The 21,177-nt window shown below is 38.5% G+C and overlaps 1 protein-coding gene across 4 annotated transcripts in view; it reads left to right on the top strand.

Annotated features, from left to right (window-relative positions):
- The first annotated feature begins 2,723 nt into the window (after positions 1-2,723).
- RabX5 (RAS oncogene family member RabX5) overlaps positions 2,724-21,177 on the top strand; it is a 46,378-nt gene continuing 27,924 nt past the window's right edge. Inside the window, exons 1-8 of one of the 4 annotated variants that reach the window (XM_053789796.2) lie at positions 2,724-3,060; positions 4,617-4,715; positions 5,546-5,688; positions 8,530-8,631; positions 10,374-10,438; positions 11,001-11,131; positions 13,706-13,904; positions 16,653-16,719. In XM_053789796.2, the coding sequence (XP_053645771.2) occupies positions 4,620-4,715; positions 5,546-5,688; positions 8,530-8,631; positions 10,374-10,438; positions 11,001-11,131; positions 13,706-13,904; positions 16,653-16,719 (803 nt within the window). In that variant the 5' untranslated portion in view covers positions 2,724-3,060; positions 4,617-4,619. Of the gene's footprint in view, positions 3,061-4,616; positions 4,716-5,545; positions 5,689-8,529; positions 8,632-10,373; positions 10,439-10,997; positions 11,132-13,705; positions 13,905-16,652; positions 16,720-21,177 lie in introns of all 4 variants that reach the window. The other 3 variants (XM_053789794.2, XM_053789797.2, XM_070099586.1) reach the window with 3 other exon arrangements.

Here is a 21,177-nt window from a genome sequence, read left to right as displayed (position 1 = left end):
ATAGTTATGGAGAGAGATAGGCAGAAGTGAGGTGGGTCAGGACTCGACCCTCGTACCTAAGTATACCTGGAGAGTTCCGGGGGTCAACGCCCCAGCGGCCCGGTCTGTGACCAGGCCTCATGGTGGATCAGAGTCTGATCAACCAGGCTGTTACTGCTGGCTGCACGTAGCCCAACGTACGAACCACAGCCTGGCTGATCAGGTACTAACTTTAGGTGCCTGTCCAATGCCTGCTTGAAGACAGCCAGGATTTATTTCCACGAGAGTCATTGACAACTTTCTCACAATCATCAACTTGGCTTGTTATCACTTTAGAGTCTATAATACTTTAAATGTGACTTATGGGGAGGACCCATTATAAAAAAAAAACAATAAATCTACAATGAATCACATTTTTTTTGTGTTGAGAGTAAAGTAACTAGTTGTAAGTTATAACAACTTATATGTATAAACCTAACACTTCTAACTTGTTATCAGATGAAAGTTTATTTAGGTACAATTGCACATCAGTAGATTTAAACAAGTTTAAGGTGACTGATGGATTGAATACGTCGACTCCAGGCTGAGAGACTGATTACCCCAAACTCCTCCTCATCTTCCACCGTTCTTCTCTGTGTTGGACTGAAGAAGCCACTGACTGGCAGAACTTTTCCTTAATAAAGTTACTGCACAAGTGTCTCATTCTTCAAAGTATAAATTACCCACCAGGAACCCTCCCCTCCAAAAGTCTTTCAGGTGAACTCCAGGTTCATGTCCAGAAACTGACAATGTCACGTGAGAACATTATTACCACTGGGGCATTCCATTCCCCAGTGGTAATAATGTGGCATTAAATTTTCCATTGATTATGGTGGGTCATATCACCCCAAAGTGATTTCGGTATCCTCTACATAATACAGGAGTATGCAGCACCAGTATGGAAACCCACATATGGTCAAACATGTCAAGAAGGTTTGCAAAGGTTTGCAACAAGACTAGTCTCGGAGCTAAGGGGCATGTCCTACTAGGAAAGGTTAAAGGAACTCAACCTGACAACACTGGAGGACAGGAGGGACAGTACAACACTGGAGGACAGGAGGGACATTATAACACTGGAGGACAGGGGGGACATTATAACACTGGAGGACAGGAGGGATATGATAACACTGGAGGACAGGAGGGACATTATAACACTGGAGGACAGGAGGGACATTATAACACTGGAGGACAGGAGGGATAGGAGGGATATGATAACACTGGAGGACAGGAGGGACATTATAACACTGGAGGACAGGAGGGATAGGAGGGACATGATAACACTGGAGGACAGGGGGGATAGGAGGGACATGATAACACTGGAGGACAGAAGGGATAGGAGGGACATGATAACACTGGAGGACAGAAGGGATAGGAGGGACATGATAACACTGGAGGACAGAAGGGATAGGAGGGACATGATAACACTGGAGGACAGAAGGGATAGGAGGGACATGATAACACTGGAGGACAGAAGGGATAGGAGGGACATGATAACACTGGAGGACAGAAGGGATAGGAGGGACATGATAACACTGGAGGACAGAAGGGATAGGAGGGACATGATAACGCTGGAGGACAAGGGGGATAGGAGGGACATGATAACACTGGAGGACAGAAGGGACAAGAGGGACATGGTAACACTGGAGGACAGAAGGGACAAGAGGGACATGGTAACACTGGAGGACAAGGGGGATAGGAGGGACATGATAACACTGGAGGACAGAAGGGATAGGAGGGACATGATAACACTGAAGGACAGAGGGGATAGGAGGGACATGATAACACTGGAGGACAGGGGGGATAGGAAGGACATGATAAAGACGAATAAATTACTGAGAGAAATTTAAAATGTGGAAAAGGACCAGTGGTGGGCCGACTATGAAATTAATGAAGCTTAGCTCAGGGCCCCTAATCCCGGAGTAAGTAAGTTTATTCAGGTTTACACATATACAGTTACATATATTATCATACATAGCAGCATATGTGTGGAGAACCTAGGATAACCCCCCAAAAAATCTGACAAAGTGACTTATTTCCACTGGAGTCCCAGAAGGGCCCCAGAAGCCACTTTATAATAATAATATCTTTATTTACTACAAGTACATGTACAAGGTATACAGACCACAGTTGACATCAATGATATACTACTATATAGAAAGCCGCTTGTTATGCTGAGCATTTCGGGAAAATTAGGTCAGTTTTGTCCCATGATGCGACCCACACCAGTCCACTAGCACCCAGGTGTCCATTTTACTGATGGGTGGACATAGACAACCGGTATAAAGAAACACGCCCAATGTTTCCACCCTCGCTGGGAATTGGGTCTACTGTATGAGAAAGGGTTGCTTCAGGGCCCCCATAACAGTTCAAGCTTCAGGGCCCCCATAACAGTTCAAGCTTCAGGGCCCCCATAACAGTTCAAGCTTCAGGGCCCCCATAACAGTTCAAGCTTCAGGGCCCCCATAACAGTTCAAGCTTCAGGGCCCCAGAAATGTAGGTCTGCCACTGACAGTGACAAGATGTTTCAGAGATGGGACACAGCAACAAGGGAACACAACTGGAAGATGAAAACTCAGATGAGTCACAGGGATGTTAGAAAGTACTTCTTCAATCAGGACGTTGAACAATCTGGAGAGTGATGTAGTGGGGGCAGGATGCATACATAGCTTTAAGAAGAGGTATGATAAAGCTCACGGAGCATGAAGAGAGTAGACCCAGTAGCAACCAGCGAACAGGTGGGGCCAGGAGCTGTGAATCGACCCCTGCAACCACAAATAGCTGAGAACACATCACTGCCATCTAGCGAGCGAAATCGGAGTCAAAAAGAAATAATTCAACCCAGCTGCCAGAAACCACCACAAATTTATTACCTTTTTGCAAGTTTCTAATAATATATCATTATTGTTGTAGTGGTAAACAAGGTGGTGGAGGCTGCTGTTGCTGCTGGCATTATCTTCAACCATGAGCTTATAATAACCTCTGTCTCCTGGCTCACCAACTCTCTTATTGGACCTTATAACCGCCTCCTTTAATACCTGTAATGTAAGACTCTGCTAAATTGTATCAGAGGGGAATTTTGTCTGTTTTTTTTTTTTTTGAGTGGTGACTCAGGCCGAGTAAGTTTATTCAGGTATACACAAATACATAGATTATCATACATAGCAGCATATGTAAGTAAGTACGTCAGTCAGTACATAAGTACGTCAGTGAGTACATCAGTCAGTTCGTAGGTGCATCAGTAGGTAAACCAGTCAGTAGGTGAGCACATAAGTATGTCAGTATATAAGTACGTCAGTAAGTACATAAGTAAGTCTGTCAATATGTCAGTATGTTAGTACGTCAGTATGAATGTCAGTATGAATGTCAGTATGTATGTCAGTATGAATGTCAGTATGTATGTCAGTATGTATGTCAGTATGTATGTCAGTATGTATGTCAGTATGTACATCACTATGTACATCACTATGTACATCAGTATGTCAGTACCTTGGTACGTCAGTACATATGCCAGTAACTACGTCAGTATGTACGCCAGTAAGTACGTTGGTAAGTACATCGGTAAGTACATCAGTAAGTACGTCGGTACGTACATCAGTAAGTACGTCGGTGCGTACATCAGTAAGTACGTCGGTACGTACATCAGTAAGTACGTCGGTGCGTACATCAGTAAGTACGTCGGTGCGTACATCAGTAAGTACGTTGGTGCGTACATCAGTAAGTACGTTGGTGCGTACATCAGTAAGTACGTCGGTGCGTACATCAGTAAGTACGTCGGTGCGTACATCAGTAAGTACGTCGGTGCGTACATCAGTAAGTACGTCGGTGCATACATCAGTAAGTACGTCGGTGCGTACATCAGTAAGTACGTCGGTGCGTACATCAGTAAGTACGTCGGTGCGTACATCAGTAAGTACGTCGGTGCGTACATCAGTAAGTACGTCGGTGCGTACATCAGTAAGTACGTCGGTGCGTACATTAGTAAGTATGTCGGTGCGTACATTAGTAAGTACGTCAGTAAGTGGTAAGACACACAGGCAACAGTTAAGCAACTTTATTCTCGGAATAAAGTTGCTTAACTGTTGCCTATGTGTCTTACCTACCAACCTGTCAATATTGTACACCATTTTGATATTCACTTCAGTAAGTACGTTGGTAAGTATATCTACATCCATAAGTGATCTTACATAGAGATACTACACGTAAGTGTGATAGTACATAGTACGTACCTTCCTCATCTTTCTATTATTTTTTTTTGGTATCCCCCAGGACTATTGCAGCTTATGTTGCTATAGCCTGGAAATAATGCAGGTGTCTTCGTGTAAAATTCTGTTCAGTGACACTAAGGTATGAGTGGAGTTTTGAACCCACGGAGAGGAGTCCATTCAATAAATTTCTAATGATTATTTTTAATATAGTGATATAATGCACTTAGGCTCCTCTCCCAAGTGTGTGTTTTTGGTGAATAAAGACATCTTTTGCTCTCAGTTAAAGAAAAATTACCATGAATCAGTATTTATCACTAATAATTATTTGAATGAATTACAGTATACATATCTGTCAATTTGTTTTAAAATTAACAATTGTATTTCGGCCATCAGGACATGCAACTGAGTCGGTCTGCAGTGTACACCATGTTGCAGACATACGCAGAGAAGGATCGCATCATCACTGTCCTCCCGCCACCCTTTATCAGACAGGTATTAATAATAATAATAATAATAATAATACTGTAATAATATTTTTACAAGTGCATAATACAACTTGTGTACAGTCATCTTGATGTGATGTTACTCTGCTGCTTTAAGTCATTGGAGTGTGAAGGGTCAAGTTTGGAGTGAAAGCGAGGGCTGACTTACCATCCCTATGTGTACTGGAGGTGGGATGGATAGATAAATGGAAAAGTGAATGCATCATATAATGGATGAGGTAAAAGAAAAGATGTGCAATTGGGTAGATAGACTGGTTGATCCCATTGATCGTTTCTCTCATACGTCTTCCCAACCTGATCCACAGTACATAATCTAAGGAATAACAGGTGCAGTCTTTCAGTCTTTCTTCATATAGCTTTTTCTTAGTTCTCTTTAATATTCTGAGCTTTGTTGCACTTCTCTGCATTTTCTCTAGTTTATCTTTATCTTGTTATTTGAGCACCAAAACTGACCATCATATTCAAGGTGAGTTATGACAAGCACATCATAATGTGTCACTATATTTCTGTTGTTTGCTGATCTTCTAGCTGTGAAACCTAGCTTTGTCTTGTTGCTCAGAGCTAGACTTGAAGTTTACTAATGACCACCTCAGCAGATGGTTAAAATAATACTGTATATGTATTTTGTCCTTTGAAACCTGAGGAAGTACAGTATTATCCTTTGAACTTGTTAAGTACATGTATGTACAGTATGTGTATATTTTAGTAGTGGATATACAGATAGGATAATTGTGTGAGAAACTGTAACAGCTACATTAGTACTTGTGACCTGATATTCATTTTTTATGTGAAATTGTTTTAACTATGTACATATTACAGGCTTCCCCACACATAAACGACGACTTTGATGAAGCTGTGAAAAACGCTGCAAATGGCAATCGCACTTTACAGGCTGGGCTCAAAATATCCAAAATGATTGTCCTTGGAGACATGGCAACAGGAAAGACTTGCTTGGTAAATAGGTAAGAAGTTTCTCATATTGGCTCTCCTGCATCAATATGTGTGTGTGTATTTATAAATCACTGTAATATCAGCCCTGTAATGTGATGTTCCTAAAGGTCTTCTTGAACCCAGAAAGGGTGAATACTGTGTAGTTAAGTCTCTAGATTTTAGGGGGATAGTTTTGTAAATGTTCTGTGGATTTAGAATTGGCAAGTACTGCAAAATTATGTTTTCATAATAAATTTTGTCAGATTTGGATTTGTTTTGTATTTGAGCCCATATCTCTAATAATTTTTTTTTTAATTTGGTTAATATTTATTTTCTACAAAATTTTATGGTTTTTCATTTTAGGGGTTGTGAGCTAAACTAAGCTGAGCACCACATATATATTTTTTTTTTATTTGGATATGATACATAGTTGCACAAAGAAATATAGTGATTGGGTGTACATGCCAAAAGCCCCTTGTATGCAGAGCATTATGGGCAGGCTTAAAATTAACTTAACAATGATGTATTTGGTGGTAAAAATTACAGTAAACAAATTACAACATGAAGTACAAATGAGTATTTCAAATAAGAAGTATTAAGGTTGTACAAATTTGTAGTATAACAATGTATAATATAATTCTTTCAAATCGAGTAAAATCAATGATTTGTTGTGCAGAAACAGGTCATATGGTCATTAGATGAGTTACTGTGCATTCAAGAGAATGGAGTATTCTATTAGGTAATGTAATTAAAAAAAACATAGTTTGATAGGGTCACAGGTTATACATTTATGAGATACATTTATTCAGTATTTATTTAGTTGTGGGCGAGTAAGTGGTTTTTAAGAAGAGTCTTGAATTGATAAGCAGACAGTATTTCTTTTGTATTCACAGGTAATGAATTCCAGATTTTTGGGCCTTTTATGTGCATTGAGTTTTTACATAGTGTGAGATGGACACAGAGTACATCAAAGAGTGATCCTTGCCTTGTGTTATGGTAATGTGTTCTGTTGAGGTTGGTAAGGAGAAGTATGAGGGGAGGGTTTATTATATCCGAGTTTAGTGTTCTATGTATGTAGTAGGCACAATAATAAGTATGGATGTTTTGTACGGTGAGTAAGTTTAGAGTTTTGAATGTTGGTGGAGTATGCTGCCTGGAGTGGGAATTTGTTATCATTCTGACTGCAGCCTTTTGTTGGGTAATTAATGGTCTGAGATGATTTATTGTTTTTGAGCCCCATGCACAAATTTCATAGGTGAGATAGGGGTAAATGAGTGAGTGATATAGGACCAGGAGGGCTGACTGTGGAACATAGTACCGTATTTTCGATAGTATGCCTACGGTCTTGGAGATTTTCTTGGAAATTTGTTGTACATGTGTTTGAAATTTGAGTCTATTATTACGGTGGATTCCTAAGAATTTTCCTTCTGTGAGCTTTGTGATAGGTGATCCGTCTATCATTATGTTAAGAGTAACATCTGTAGTTCTGTTCCCAAACTAAATGAAGTAGGTTTTGTCAATATTGAGAGTAAGTTTGTTAATCATCATCCAGCTAGATATTTTCTGTAATTCGGTATTTACAGTATTGGCTAGTATAACTGGGCTTGGGTGAGAGAAGACGTATGTAGTGTCATCTGCAAATAGTGTGGGTTTGATTAGTTGCGATGCATTTGGTAGGTCGTTTATGTAAATGAGAAAGAGAAGAGGGCCAAGGACACTTCCCTGTGGGACACCAACTGTAATTGGCTGTGTGGAAGAGTTTGCTGCATTTGTGTACACATATTGGCTTCTGTTGCAAAGGTATGACTTTAGGTAGTTGAGGGAGTGCCCTCTTATACCATAGTGTGTTAATTTTATGTGCAGCAAATCATGGTCAACTGTATCAAAAGCTTTACATAAAATTATTTGTGGAAGATCCCCCCCAAAAAGGTTGAAATTATTGAAATCTACCAATGTGGAAGGTGGACTGCAATATACATTTATAATTGTTTCTGATCTTTAACTTGCAATCTAAAGTGTTTATGTATGCCATAGGGAGTTGCATGGATCAAACTCAGTCATTTTAGGAGAATAGCTCATATAGTTATTGGTATGCTTGTCACTCTGATGGTACTGAACACTGTGTTCACCCATTTATGACCAAATTATCTTTTTACACACTTTGAACTCTTTATTTGATCTTTTTAACTTTTATGAGAAATTGTGTTTTAAGATTTTATGTAACAACAAGGCATATGTTCTTATTACTTTATTAAACCCTTTCAGTGTTTCCTGCATAGATCTGTGCTATTGATGCTCTCTGTAAATCTACATTTTTAGCACTGTGCTTTCAAATATGCTATAAGTGGTAGATTTTGACCTAGACAAGAGAGAATGTTTTAGTGTAGTGGGTGTGCACAGTATATAAAAAAAAAAGTTCTGCCCCATGTAGTGAATGATGGGAAAGGCAAACCTCTGACCTGGTGTTTGGTTTAAAATAGCATCTTTGAGGTGTTTTATAGGGTAGCATTTATGGTTATATTGACTGTTTCTTGGTATCAAGTGTGTATCCTTTATTATGAGCAGGTTGTTAGACAGCAACCATCCAGTGTTTCAATACCAGTCTTACGATACAAGTGTGAAATGGAAAGTTGTTAACCAGTTTACACTCTGGCACAGATGCATGTTTTTTTTTTTTTCATGAACACAAGATGGTAAATTAACCTTGCAAACTTCTACTTGCATTCAGTATAACCTTAGCTTTATTTTCCTGGGTACTTATTAATAGTTATTTCTTTAATATTTACTTTCCTATTTAGGATGTCTGGCCATGTGGATACTGATCCCCAGGACCATTAATGAGTATGGTATTATGTATATGACATGAATTTCAGGTTGTGTCATCAGGTGTTTGATGCTAACTACAAAGCGACGATCGGAGTAGACTTCGAAGTAGAGAGATTTGATATTCTTGGTATTCCCTATAATCTTCAAATGTAAGTTAATTATTTGTGCTTATTCATTACCATTTAGTGATAAGTGCTTTTCAGTTTTTCAGCACTGACAGTTTGAAGTATCATGAAGCTGCTGTAGATTGACTTGGAGAACAATTGGAATACAGCCTCTCCTCACTTAACGACGTACTACTCATTTACAGACGACTCGGACTTACAATGGGCTCTCTGACCAGTATGCATACCTAAAAATGTATATTAGAGCTGATTTATTTTATTCTGCTCATTACAATACAGTGGACCCCCGCATAGCGAACTTAATCCGTGCAAGAGGGCTGGTCGTTATGCGAAATGTTCGCTATGCGAATTAATTTTCCCCATAAGAAATAATGGAAATAAAATTAATCCGTGCAAGACACCCAAAAGTATGAAAAAAAAATTTTTTTACCACAAAAAAATGTTAATTTTAGTACACACAAACTGAAAAAGGCATGCACAATTACATGACACTTACTTTTATTGAAGATCTGGTGATGATTGATGGGATGGGAGGAGGGGAGAGAGAGTGTTAGTGTTTAGAAGGGGAATCCCCTTCCATTAGGACTTGAGGTAGCAAGTCCTTTTCCGGGGTTACTTCCCTTCTTCTTTTAATGCCACTAGGACCAGCTTGAGAGTCACTGGACCTCTGTCGCACAACAAATCTGTCCATAGAGCTCTGTACCTCCCGTTCCTTTACGATTTGTCTAAAATGGGCCACAACATTGTCATTGAAATAGTCACCAGCACGGCTTGCAACAGCTGTGTCAGGGTGATTTTCATCCATAAAGGTTTGCAGTTCAACCCACTGTGCACACATTTCCTTAATTTTTGAAGTAGGCACAATGGATTCCACAACTGGCATAGGCTTCTCAGGGTTAGCCCCAAACCCTTCAAAATCTTTCTTAATTTCCATACTAATTCTCACCCTTTTTACCACAGGGTTGGCACTAGAAGCTTTCTTGGGGCCCATGGTCACTTATTTTCCAGAAACAGCACCGAAAACACTGTAATAATACGAAATATTCCGAGTGTATGCTTGAATGTTACCGCGGAGGCTGGCTGGTAAACAATGGGACGGGCGGCACATGTGAGGCTGGCTGAGGCCGCACATTGGACGCGTCTCGGACGAAGGTCGCTGAGCGGGTTTTTGTCCACTATGCGGGGCAAAATTTTAGCGAACAAAGCGTTCGCTATGCGGATTGTTCGCTATGCAAGGCGTTCGCTATGCGGGGGTCCACTGTATACAGTACACTGCTGTATAAACATTTAAAAATATACCAGAAATGTTAAAAATGGTGCAAAGATGACGTTAAAACAATATCAAAGATGCTTGACATAGACCCACTGTAGTGTGCTCCTCACTTAGCGACGAATTCATTTACTGACATGATCTTAGGAATAGAACTCCATCATTAAGTGAGGAGAGGCTGTACTGTACTCGAGCAAGTGGTAAAATTGTAGAGAAAGGGACTTCATTGTAGCAATTGAAGACTGAATATTGAAAGCAACAGCCATATTATAAGTATTTTATAAATATTGAACAAGAACAGTAAACTGGTGGTGTCAGTGTGAGGCTCAGGGTAGTTCAAAAATGAAGATTCTTCACTAATGTTTTGTAGGAATTCACCTTGTTTAGAGTAACTTCAGATTGTTGTAAGATAGTTTATACTGTAGTTCTTCATTATCAGGGATATACTTAAATGCATACATACCCTACATCTAGATGTTTTTTATTTATTTAATAGCTGGGACACAGCTGGCCAGGAACGGTTCAAATGTATCGCAGCTTCATATTACCGTGGTGCAAACGGTAAGCTGTCTTGGTGCCTCTTGTAACACTAAAATTTGAACACTTTTGTGTACACGTTGGGAACACTGCATGCATCATCTTGTACTGACACTTGTGTGTGCATGTTGAGAATACTGCATATATCACCTTGTTCTAACATTGCTGTGTGCATGTTGGTAACACTGCATGCATCACCTAGTTCTAACATTGGTGTGTGCATGTTGGGAACACAGCATGCATCACCTTATACCGAGACTTGTATGCATGTGTATATCACCTTATACTAAAACACTGCGTGCATCACCTCATACTAAAACACTGCATACATCACCTTGTATTAATACCTTCATTCACATTTGGAACACTGCATTCATTATCTTGATACTAATAGTACAACATTCATCATTTTATATAGTGTTGTTATACCTCTGTATCTAAAGGTTACACAGCAATCAATGCTACCAGGCTTAGCCAGGAAGATGTTGTATGTGGTTTGTACACAATTTGTTAACCAATATCAGGCCAGGGCTTGAATTTAGTTAATAATGCAATAAAACTTTTATTTGTTATTTTTCTACAGCAGTGATGATTGTGTTTGATGTGACCAACATAGTAACACTGGCACACACAGCCCAGTGGCTAGAGGAGGCCAAGCAGGCAAACCTGGGCTTGAATCCTCTCGTCTTCCTCGTGGGAACTAAGCGCGACCTCATGGTATTTATACTCGGTCTTCTCGTTGAACCTTTTACAGTCTGCCTTTTAGTAAGTGCTTAAGGGGTTGCTTTAGTGCACTATATTATGGTTTATGGTTCTGTAGATATAGAGAGCATAAGACTAACACTTATGAAAAGGTTCAGGAAAATCAGTTAGCAGGACTTGAGTTCTGGAGGTGGAAAGTACAGTGCCTGCACTTGGAATGACGGATGGGGATGGTGCAGTTAGGAGGACCATTTAAATTGCAGTGTCCATGTACTTGTGTAAAGACAGCTAAAGAATGAATGAAGGTAAATATGTGCTCCTTTGGGTCACCTACCTTGGAGGCAAATGGTCAGCATGTTACAGAAGAAAAAAAATGGAGCATGTATTAAGAATCTTCATCTTGAGTAGTTTTATGGATTTGAATAGTGGTGTTGGGTTTTCTAGAACACAGCAGTGGTTGCTACTGCCATGGTCTGTTGTTGGTTTGTCCATGACAGACCAACAACAACATAGTTTGAGAATATTTTAAGAAACATTATTATTCTGTTGCTTTGTGGGATTCATCTTGAAGTATGACTACTTCTTGTTGAAGGTTGTTCTCTCACTCTCCTGATCTAGTAATGTGTCCTGAGAGGTGCTGCTATCAAGTGAAGAGCAACCCAATTAGCAAGGCACCATGATTTGTTTTGAATATCCAGAGACACGATCTATTTGTTACCTCATTATATTCAAATTCAAATTCGAAGTTTATATGTAGAGCCCAAGATGCAGTATGTTTGTGGTACAGTGGAACCTTGGTTTTCGTGATTAATTCATTCCAGAAAGTCTGATGAAAGCCAAATTGTACAAAAACTGAAGCAATATTTCCCATAAGAAATAATGTAAATACAATTAATCCGTTCCAGACACCCAAAAATATTAACAAAAAATACATTTTATAGAGAATAACTATAGTTTTACATACAGAAAACAATGAGAAATAAATATAAATGACTACTGAAATGGATAAATGAACATTTAACATCACTTTTACCTTTATTGAAGAGACTTGTTGGTGTATGAAAGACGGCGAGGAGGGGAAAGGGAGGAGAGGTTATTGTTTGGAACGGGAATCCCTTTCCATAAGGACTTCAGGTATCAAGGCCCTAAAAAAACCATACCACGGGTGGGATTTGAACCCGCGGTCAGAGAGTCTCAAAATTCCAGACCGTCGCGTTAGCCACTGGACCAGCTAGCCACAATAAGATTCGTCCAACTAGGTATTATTTCTACACCATAGGAAGGTTAGCATAGGCACCACTGTGACCACAATTGCAAGTTTTTACAGACGAATCTCCAGCTAGCGTGGCTGTGACGAACTCTAGCTCAAGTCCCCTCAATGCCGTCAACATGACATGGTTTGTTTGCAATCGTGTCATTATGATTTCGTGAGTCATCAAGGCCCTATCCAGGGTTACTTCCCTTCTTTGTCTTTTACTGGCACTAGGACCAGCTTGAGTCACTTTCATACTTGGCTATGACTTCTTTTTTGAATTCTATCTTGTTTCTCGCCTTCTTTATCAAAGGGCTGGCACTCAGAACTTTCTTTGGCCCTATGGTGGTTTATTTAGCAGTCACCCTCAATAAACAAGCACAAAAAACTATAGATTATTGCGAAATGTTTCGGGTGAACATGTGGGATGATGCTCACTTAACAATAAACAAAGGCAGACTGAGTCAATCGGCGCTTGAGTGGCCGAGTGACATGGGCGGGCAGGCAGACACGTTCGGTATGGACCATTGTCAACTCTATGAAAACCAAGGTGATGTACAAAAACTGGGACAAAATTTTGATGGAAATAGTTGTCAAAAACCAAACCCTACAGAAACTGGGGCATATGAAAACTGAGGTTCCACTATACTTCTTGTAATAGGTCTGGGTAATGTTGTAATAGGAGATTTAGCATCTAGTTGTTGAACAGAATTCATGAAAATTTGTCCAAGAATCTGGATTTCAGACAGATAATAATTTTGTTGTTAAACTTTACTTTAAATTTGGGGTATTGTCTTAGTTATTAATAAACTTTATATTATCAAGAGTTTTTGCTAGTAAACATAATCTCATATTTGTTTAAATCCTATAAAATAAATGAAGGTTAATCTTGCATTTTGTGTTCATACGAGTAGTTTAGAGTGCATATCTCTCTTATTGTAACTTCTAAAACAGCTTGGTACACTTTGCATGAAACTTCTATATTTGCCCTTTTAATCTGAAGGAAAGAATGTAGGATTGCCTTCTGTCTGAAGGTTCAGGAACACCATAAATATGCTGTATTTATTGTTAACATATGCTAACATGGGAGAGACAGGTTTAAGCCATCATGTCAGAGTCAGTTTAGCCTATGCAAGCACTGGCTCATGATTCACCTCCCAGTGAAAACTATGAATTATACCATAATTATGAAAATGTTCAAATTGTTATAACATGTAATATGAATTTTAGCAAGGTTGCTTTGTTTGTTTTCCTTGGAAGAGGCAAGGGAGGGTTCAGATGTGAAGTTGATTCCCATCATTCAAGCAGCTGCACATATACGTGTTAAACATCGACAGAGTGAGGGAGCTTACCAGCAGATAGAGACACAAGCCCGTCGGGTTGCACAAGGTCTGGGAGCTGAGTACTGGGCTGTATCATCTAAGACTGGAGATAATGTGGAAGCTCTGTTTCTGCGTGTGGCAGCACTCGCCTTCAACCAAGCTGTACTTCAAGAAGTTCAAGGTTGTGAAACCCACAAGCATACAGCCACTGTCAGTGAGTATTAAATCTAGTTATTAATAAACCACAAAATGGGCAAGTCACTGGACCAGCTGGCTACAATAAGATTCATCCAACTAGGTATATTTATACACCATAGGGAAGTCAGCATGGCCCCACTGTGACTACTAATGCAAGTTTTTACAGATGAATCTTCCATCAGCTGAGATTCATTTGTAAAAAAATTTATTTATGGTCACAGTGTTGGCCCTTGCTAACCTCCCTATGGTGTATAGAAATATACCTAGTAAGATGAATCTTATTATAACCAGCTGGTCCAGTGGTTAATTTACTGGCCTAGAGTTTTAAGACAAGCTTGCCATGGGTTTAAGCCCCACCAGTAGTGTTGTTATGATTTTGTGAGTTAAAGTTGTTAATTTTATCACAGTGTATATGATATTACCAACTCTTCAAGAGGTACTGAGTTGTCTTGGCTGTTTTAAATGCTGTTTATACAGAATTAAATGTGATTACTAATTTGTAGTTACTGGAGCAGAGCTAGGCTTATGATCTATTTTTGCTGTTTAAATTGTTATACATTATAAAGTTTACAGTGGTTGTAGCATACAGTATTTCCTCCTGGATCCCAGTTCTGGACAGTGGTACCTTGACTTATGAGTTTAATTCATTCCATGACCAAGCTCATAACTCAATTTGCTTGTATATCAAATAAATTTTCCTCATTAAAATGAATTGAAATGCAATTAATCCATTCCAGCCCCCAATAAACCACCCCAATTTTTTTGTTACGGGTTTTTAAATAAGAAAAATGTATTTATAATTAAGAAATGACTTTTGCCTTTTTTGCCAGGTCCCAGCAATGTTTTAGAAATGCTGGAATATATATGAAACTCCTTGAAGAATGGTGTAAGATGAATGTCACTCCACTGCTGACAGTGCAGCAGTAGAGTGACATTTGATGATCGTGCACTGCCTTGGCTTTATTTTTCACTATACACATAAACATGTCTGTCTCTGTCTATCTGTTTCTCTAGCTCTGTGTTTATCTGTCTCTGCTTATCTGTCTTCCTGTCTGCCTGTGTTTGTCTTCCTGTCTCTACTTGTCTCTCTGTCACAGAGAGAGTGAGCCACTCATGAACCAACAGGTATTACACATGATGCAGAGTCATCACGTCTGATTCCTGAACAAGTGAAAATGTGTATTACTTGCCAGTCATGCTTCTTATGCCTTATATCTACAAGCATAGTATAGCACTTTGTCTGGATTTTTTGGGTTATCCTTGGTAATTTACACTACGTATAACTGGATTTATGTGTACTTGTGAGACAGAGACAAAGAGAGATATAAATACAGACAGACAGAAGGAAATAGAGACAGCCAAAGCAAATCAGCCGGCTGGCCAGCCAGCCAGCTGGCCTACCAAACATGTATTACACACGTTCCAGAATTTTTTCTTTACCTAGGGCGTACGTTATAGAACATTCTGGCAGGATGATGTTACCAGTGGTATCAAAATTGAAAGGATGTTACACATTGGTTATTATTGAGGTTTTTGATATTTCCTCGGTATCTCCTGCGAGTGGCGGCGTATCTGAAGCTCGCTCGTAACTTGAATTTTGGCTCGCAACTCAAAGCAAAAAATTGACCGAGCGATGGCTCATAACTCAGAAAAGTCAAGGTACCACTGTATTTTAGCATTCAATATCACTCTCTTAACTGCTTTCCTCTAAATGATTCTCATGCTCACTATTTGATGATAATATCAGTACTGTCCTGTCTAAGGGCAATGTGTGGTGTAAATATTATGCAGAAAATTCGGAGTGTGGAAATTAGGAGAAGGTGTGGAGTTAATAAAAGCATTAGTCAGAGGGCAGAAGAGGGGTTGTTGAGGTGGTTTGGTCATTTAGAGAGAATGGATCAAAGTAGAATGACATGGAAAGCATATAAATCTATAGGGGAAGGAAAGAGGGGTAGGGGTCGTCCTCGAAAGGGTTGGAAAGAGGGGGTAAAGGAGGTTTTGTGGGTGAGGGGCTTGGACTTCCAGCAAGCGTGCATGAGCGTGTTAGATAGGAGTGAATGGAGACGAATGATACTTGGGACCTGACGATCTGTTGGAGTGTGAGCAGGGTAATATTTAGTGAAGGGATTCAGGGAAACCGGTTATTTTCATATAGTCGGACTTGAGTCCTGGAAATGGGAAGTACAATGCCTGCACTTTAAAGGAGGGGTTTGGGATATTGGCAGTTTGGAGGGATATGTTGTGTATCTCTATACGTATATGCTTCTAAACTGTTGTATTCTGAGCACCTCTGCAAAAGCAGTGATAATGTGTGAGTGTGGTGAAAGTGTTGAATGATGATGAAAGTATTTTCTTTTTGGGGATTTTCTTTCTTTTTTTTTTTTGGGTCACCCTGCCTCGGTGGGAGACGGCCGACTTGTTGAAAAAAAAAAAAAAAAAATCAGTACTGTCAGTTGGTTGGGAGGGAGGAGATAATTGCAGTGGTGAGATGAGATTATATGATTAATGAGGATTTTGAATATTTCTTTTTAATTTTTAGAACACAAAGCAATGTCTGTGTAAGTGATGAGGGATTACATAATCACTTGAAGCATTCACTTAGCAAATTTTTATTGCATATAGCAAATTCCTGGTAGAAGTATGGTTCCTGCTTATAAGTGAATTTACACAAAGCAAGGAAGCCCTGTACAGTACCAGATTACATAATACTTTTTTTATTCTATTTTTCTTTTGTACAGTAATATTAATTTATTTTATTCTTTAGAAATAGGTGAGAAATTGGACAACACGTATGAAACTCGTAAGAGGTCCAAGTGTGCAGCCTGTCGGAAGTAAGTTCCATGTGATGTAACTTAAGAATACCTCCATATTTTTAGAACATGATCTCAGATAACATTTTTATTCGTTAATAATGTAAGAGTGTTTTGTCTGCATTGAAGCTCAAAATAACATTCATAGTAGTAGACTGAGCCATGGGAGTGGTGGTCCCCCAAGATCATTAACATGTAATAGAAGCCTTAAAACTATGAATGTTGGTTATTAATGTTGAAGATACTGCTTCCTGTTGTTGGTGCTGCCACTCAAATAACACATTGAAAGAAGCACAACGTTAAATATCTACTTGTCAAGCACTACTCGACTCTATGAGAAATATCTTAGTCATATCCTGTTTCAATTTTGTGTGATGACTGCTGCTTTGCTGAAGCATTATGGCTTCAAAGCCCAGTGTCATATATCATCATTCCATATCATCCTATATTTAATATTTATAGTGTATAGATAAGGTGCTTCATATATTTTGCTATGAATATCGCACATTTGCCAGTCACATAGGTTGGTTGGTTGGTGCAACCTCAGATGTATTTTGTGATAAATGAAAAAATCAGCAAATTTAGCATTTCACTCATTACCATTTAGTAGACATTGTAATATATGATAGACATTAAAGTCTTAATTATAAAGCTATTCCTTCATACTGCATTTATAGTTTACCTCTGGTTCTTAACTATTGTTGCAGCCTCTCTGACCTTGTCACTTGCATGACCTCTTGACCCTCAAGCTTAAAGTAAATTTAAATGTTTATAAACAAACATACAGTATACATATATACACCTACCATCCGACTTACGATCGAGTTCGGTTCCGAGAAACCGGTCGTAAGTCGAAATGGTCATAAGTCGAACTTTACTACTGATTATCAGCATCACATTTTTGTAATGACTTTATTTTATTGTTTTATTTTGGTATTTCATGTTTTACTTTACTTTTTATGCTGTTAGTACTGTATTTTATACTGTAAGGTTTAGGATAAACACTGTGTACAACACAAATAGTTGTTTATTTCCCAGAAATTTGGCATAAAAAACATGGTCGTAAGTCGAGTGGTCGTAAGTCGAGCAGGTCGTAAGTCGGATGGTAGGTGTATATATGTCTACAGTAGGGTACTAACTTATAAATGCCTGAGTTATGATAATCTGCACTAAGGACAATGTTGAGAAAATAAAAGATTTTTATGAATGTTAATTCACAGTTATGAACATGTGTGCACAAATCCATCCTTTGTACTATCATTTTCTGTTGGATACAGCATTCAGGATTACAAACAACTTGCTGATAATGTTAAAGATCAGGAACGTAACTCGTACATAAGTTGGACCACCACTGTATTCACTTATTCAGTTCTGATTATATTGTGATTTTTAGTACAGTATTATGATTTCTTCTGCATCAGGACCTGAGGTTGAGAGTTTTTGAAATTTTATATGAACATTTATAACGAGTTTTGAACGCTGATTTAGAAATATCACTTGAGGGTATAGTCATAGATATTGTTGCCTTCTTTGTACAAACAGAAGTGTAAAAGGAAACACGGTTCTTGACACACACATTTTCGATGCTTTCACATAGTGTCCTCTCACTGATTACTTTGCAAGTATTCTTGCCTCATGTAAGGAATCACTGCTCAAGAGAATCCAAATATATTTTATTTCAAGTTACCCACAGTTGTGTCTGTATGGAAATCAGACATTAGTTGCAGCATATTACCAAAAATGTCAAGAAAAGGAATTAGGGTAATTTTTTAATCCTTTTATTTGTAATTCAACAAAGCACCTGCTCTCTTGTATTAACGGCTTTATGGCAAGGAATCATTTACAAGTCTAAGTCATTAAATTAGTTTACAGATGGTACAAAGATTCAAGAGGAAGCTTTAAACCACATTTCAGTGTCTCCTGGACTGCTGTCAGATCACAGCAGTTGTAACACTGCTGTCAGATCACAGCAGTTGTAACACTGCTGTCAGATCACAGCAGTTGTAACACTGCTGTCAGATCACAGCAGTTGTAACACTGCTGTCAGATCACAGCAGTTGTAACACTGCTGTCAGATCACAGCAGTTGTGACTTAGTAATGGTCAGGAATGGATTGAAACATTGTCTGAAGTTTCATCTTGAAAATGTGGACTATTTGTAAAGTATTAGTCATTATATTGTGACATCTTAAAATTAGATTTGTTGTGCACCTTCAGTGATGTAAACTATTTGCTGCCACTAAAACAGTCAGCATGGAGGGTATGTACCATTACCTTCAATTCACTTCTCATATCTTCATCGACAGGATGTACACACTGAGAAGTGTGTAGCTTTAGTGTATGCATGCTGAGAGTTTAATGCAATTCTCATTTTAGGGATTAAAGTATCCTTGACTGGTTGTGAACAAGACATGCAGCCTTGATGATTCCTGAAGTTTATAGACTGTAATACCAACACAGCAACTAATTGTATCTCCATCGTTAACAGAGTACACTGGTACCCCGAGTTTCAAACTGCTCCCAGCTTGACCAGTTATGTAAGTGTATTATTGTCGGTGCTTTTGTAAGTGTATTTTTGGGAGTCTGAAATGGACTAATGTAGTTTACGTTATTCCTTATGGGAACAAATTCATTCAGTAACAGCACTTAAACAGCCTTCTGAAACGAAGAAAGTTCGAAACTCTGGGTACCACTGTACTTGATTTTGGGTTTAGCACATGTCCCACAATTTTGCTGAAATATTTTATTGAAATACACATGCCATGATTCCTAGGAGAGCACAAGTGTCTTAGAAGCAACAAGAAATACAAGTTAATAGGCTGTCACAAATTGTCAGCTTTTTTTCACATTGAGTGATAAGTCACTATGGTGTAGGGTATATTGCTAGTGTATAAAGCTTAAAACAAAAAATATATACTCTGTTGCCTCATTGTTGTAAACAAGCTCATTTGGATATCAAAAATATAGTAGCTACTACTGTGTGCATTGTATTTTGTGTATTGTTTAAAGTGATAAGTTGTTGTAGAGATCATTTGAGATGTAGCTGGGCTGTATGCAGCAGGTGCTTATCATGTCTCAGACTTATTATTAAAAATCATGGGTTTTGCAAGAAATATTTTGCAATATAAGTAGTTTTACTAGAACTTTAAGGAACATATATGTAAGTAGAGTTACTGTGCCATGAATAGCCATTTGCAAAGGTACCTTGTTTGTTTTTAAGGTATGTATAAGTGTTCTTACATAACCTCGTAAAGTTACTGGTACATTATAAACGTCCATGTATGCGAGCTTTTTGTATGTAGTCTTTACTAATGACAGAATTTACTGAACAAAGCCTTATTTAATTTAGGCCTAATTGTTCCCTTCCTCATGGAATTTAAACCTTTAGTGAGAGCCAGACAGGCAGGAGACTCGTGGCATTTAAACCATTAGTGAGAGCTAGCAGGGGACTTAACACCAGTGCTAGATATTGCTTTTCATTAGTTTGTGGTAGTAAGAATTGCAGCTGCTTTTGTATGAGAGCACAGTTGAGTGAAAGTATAGGAAAAGACTGTAAATATAATTTTTTACTACTAATAAAGTGATGGCAGTGGTCACTTTATTACAATATTATCCAGTTGCACATTTAAAAAATGAAGTTATTAAAAACAAAAAAGCAAATCATTTCAACAAATGAGCAGATGTGGTAAAGGCATGAGAGATAGATGACCCTTGTGGGTTTAGTGCTTAGTCTTGATTGTAATAATAATAATGAGAGGTAGACAACTTGCTTATAATAATAATAATGAGAGGTAGATGACTTGCATACAAAAGAAAAGGATGACACGGCAGCTGGTGTATGCAAGGTTCATGAACAAGTGAGGAAAATGAACCTGTCATCAGCTGTATTCTGTTTAGCCTAAGTGAAGATGTCTTTATTTGCTTTTTATGTGGGATATACAGGAAACTAGTAATGTAGTGCTTCATATATTAATTTGTCCCTGTCTGAGCTATGCAAGACCTTGAGGCAGCAAGAATTAATGTAAAGTAAATAGTTACATCCCATTTTAACCCTTAAACGGTCCAAACGTAGATCTACGTTCACTTGCGTAGCACTCCAAACGTAAATATTTTTTTTTTACATGCTTTCAAATGGGGAAAATCAAGGTCGGAGCACTACGCGCGTAAACGTAGATCTACGTTTGGACAGTTTAAGGGTTAAATGGGATGTGCTTTGTAGTAAGGCTCAAACACACAAAATATATTAGGTGCTAATATTTGCAATTGGTTGTTAAAATGAATTTTATTAAAAGTACATGCAAGGTTTGTGTCTGGTAGAAGGTATTTTGGAAAAGTTGTGTTTTGCTAAGTTAGGATATTTTGCCAAGAAAGCTGATGTATGGAGTGAGAGAAGTTTGCAGTGAAGACAATGTCAAGGTGGCAGTTTGCATGATCATTAAGACAAAAATAACAATTGTACAATAATGCTAAGTGTACATTC

The sequence above is a fragment of the Cherax quadricarinatus genome, chromosome 68 (assembly GCF_038502225.1).
Source record: "Cherax quadricarinatus isolate ZL_2023a chromosome 68, ASM3850222v1, whole genome shotgun sequence".
Lineage (NCBI taxonomy): Eukaryota > Metazoa > Arthropoda > Malacostraca > Decapoda > Parastacidae > Cherax > Cherax quadricarinatus.
The sequence above is the reverse complement of the archived record's forward strand: the minus strand, read 5'-3'. Positions and strand labels throughout refer to the sequence as shown.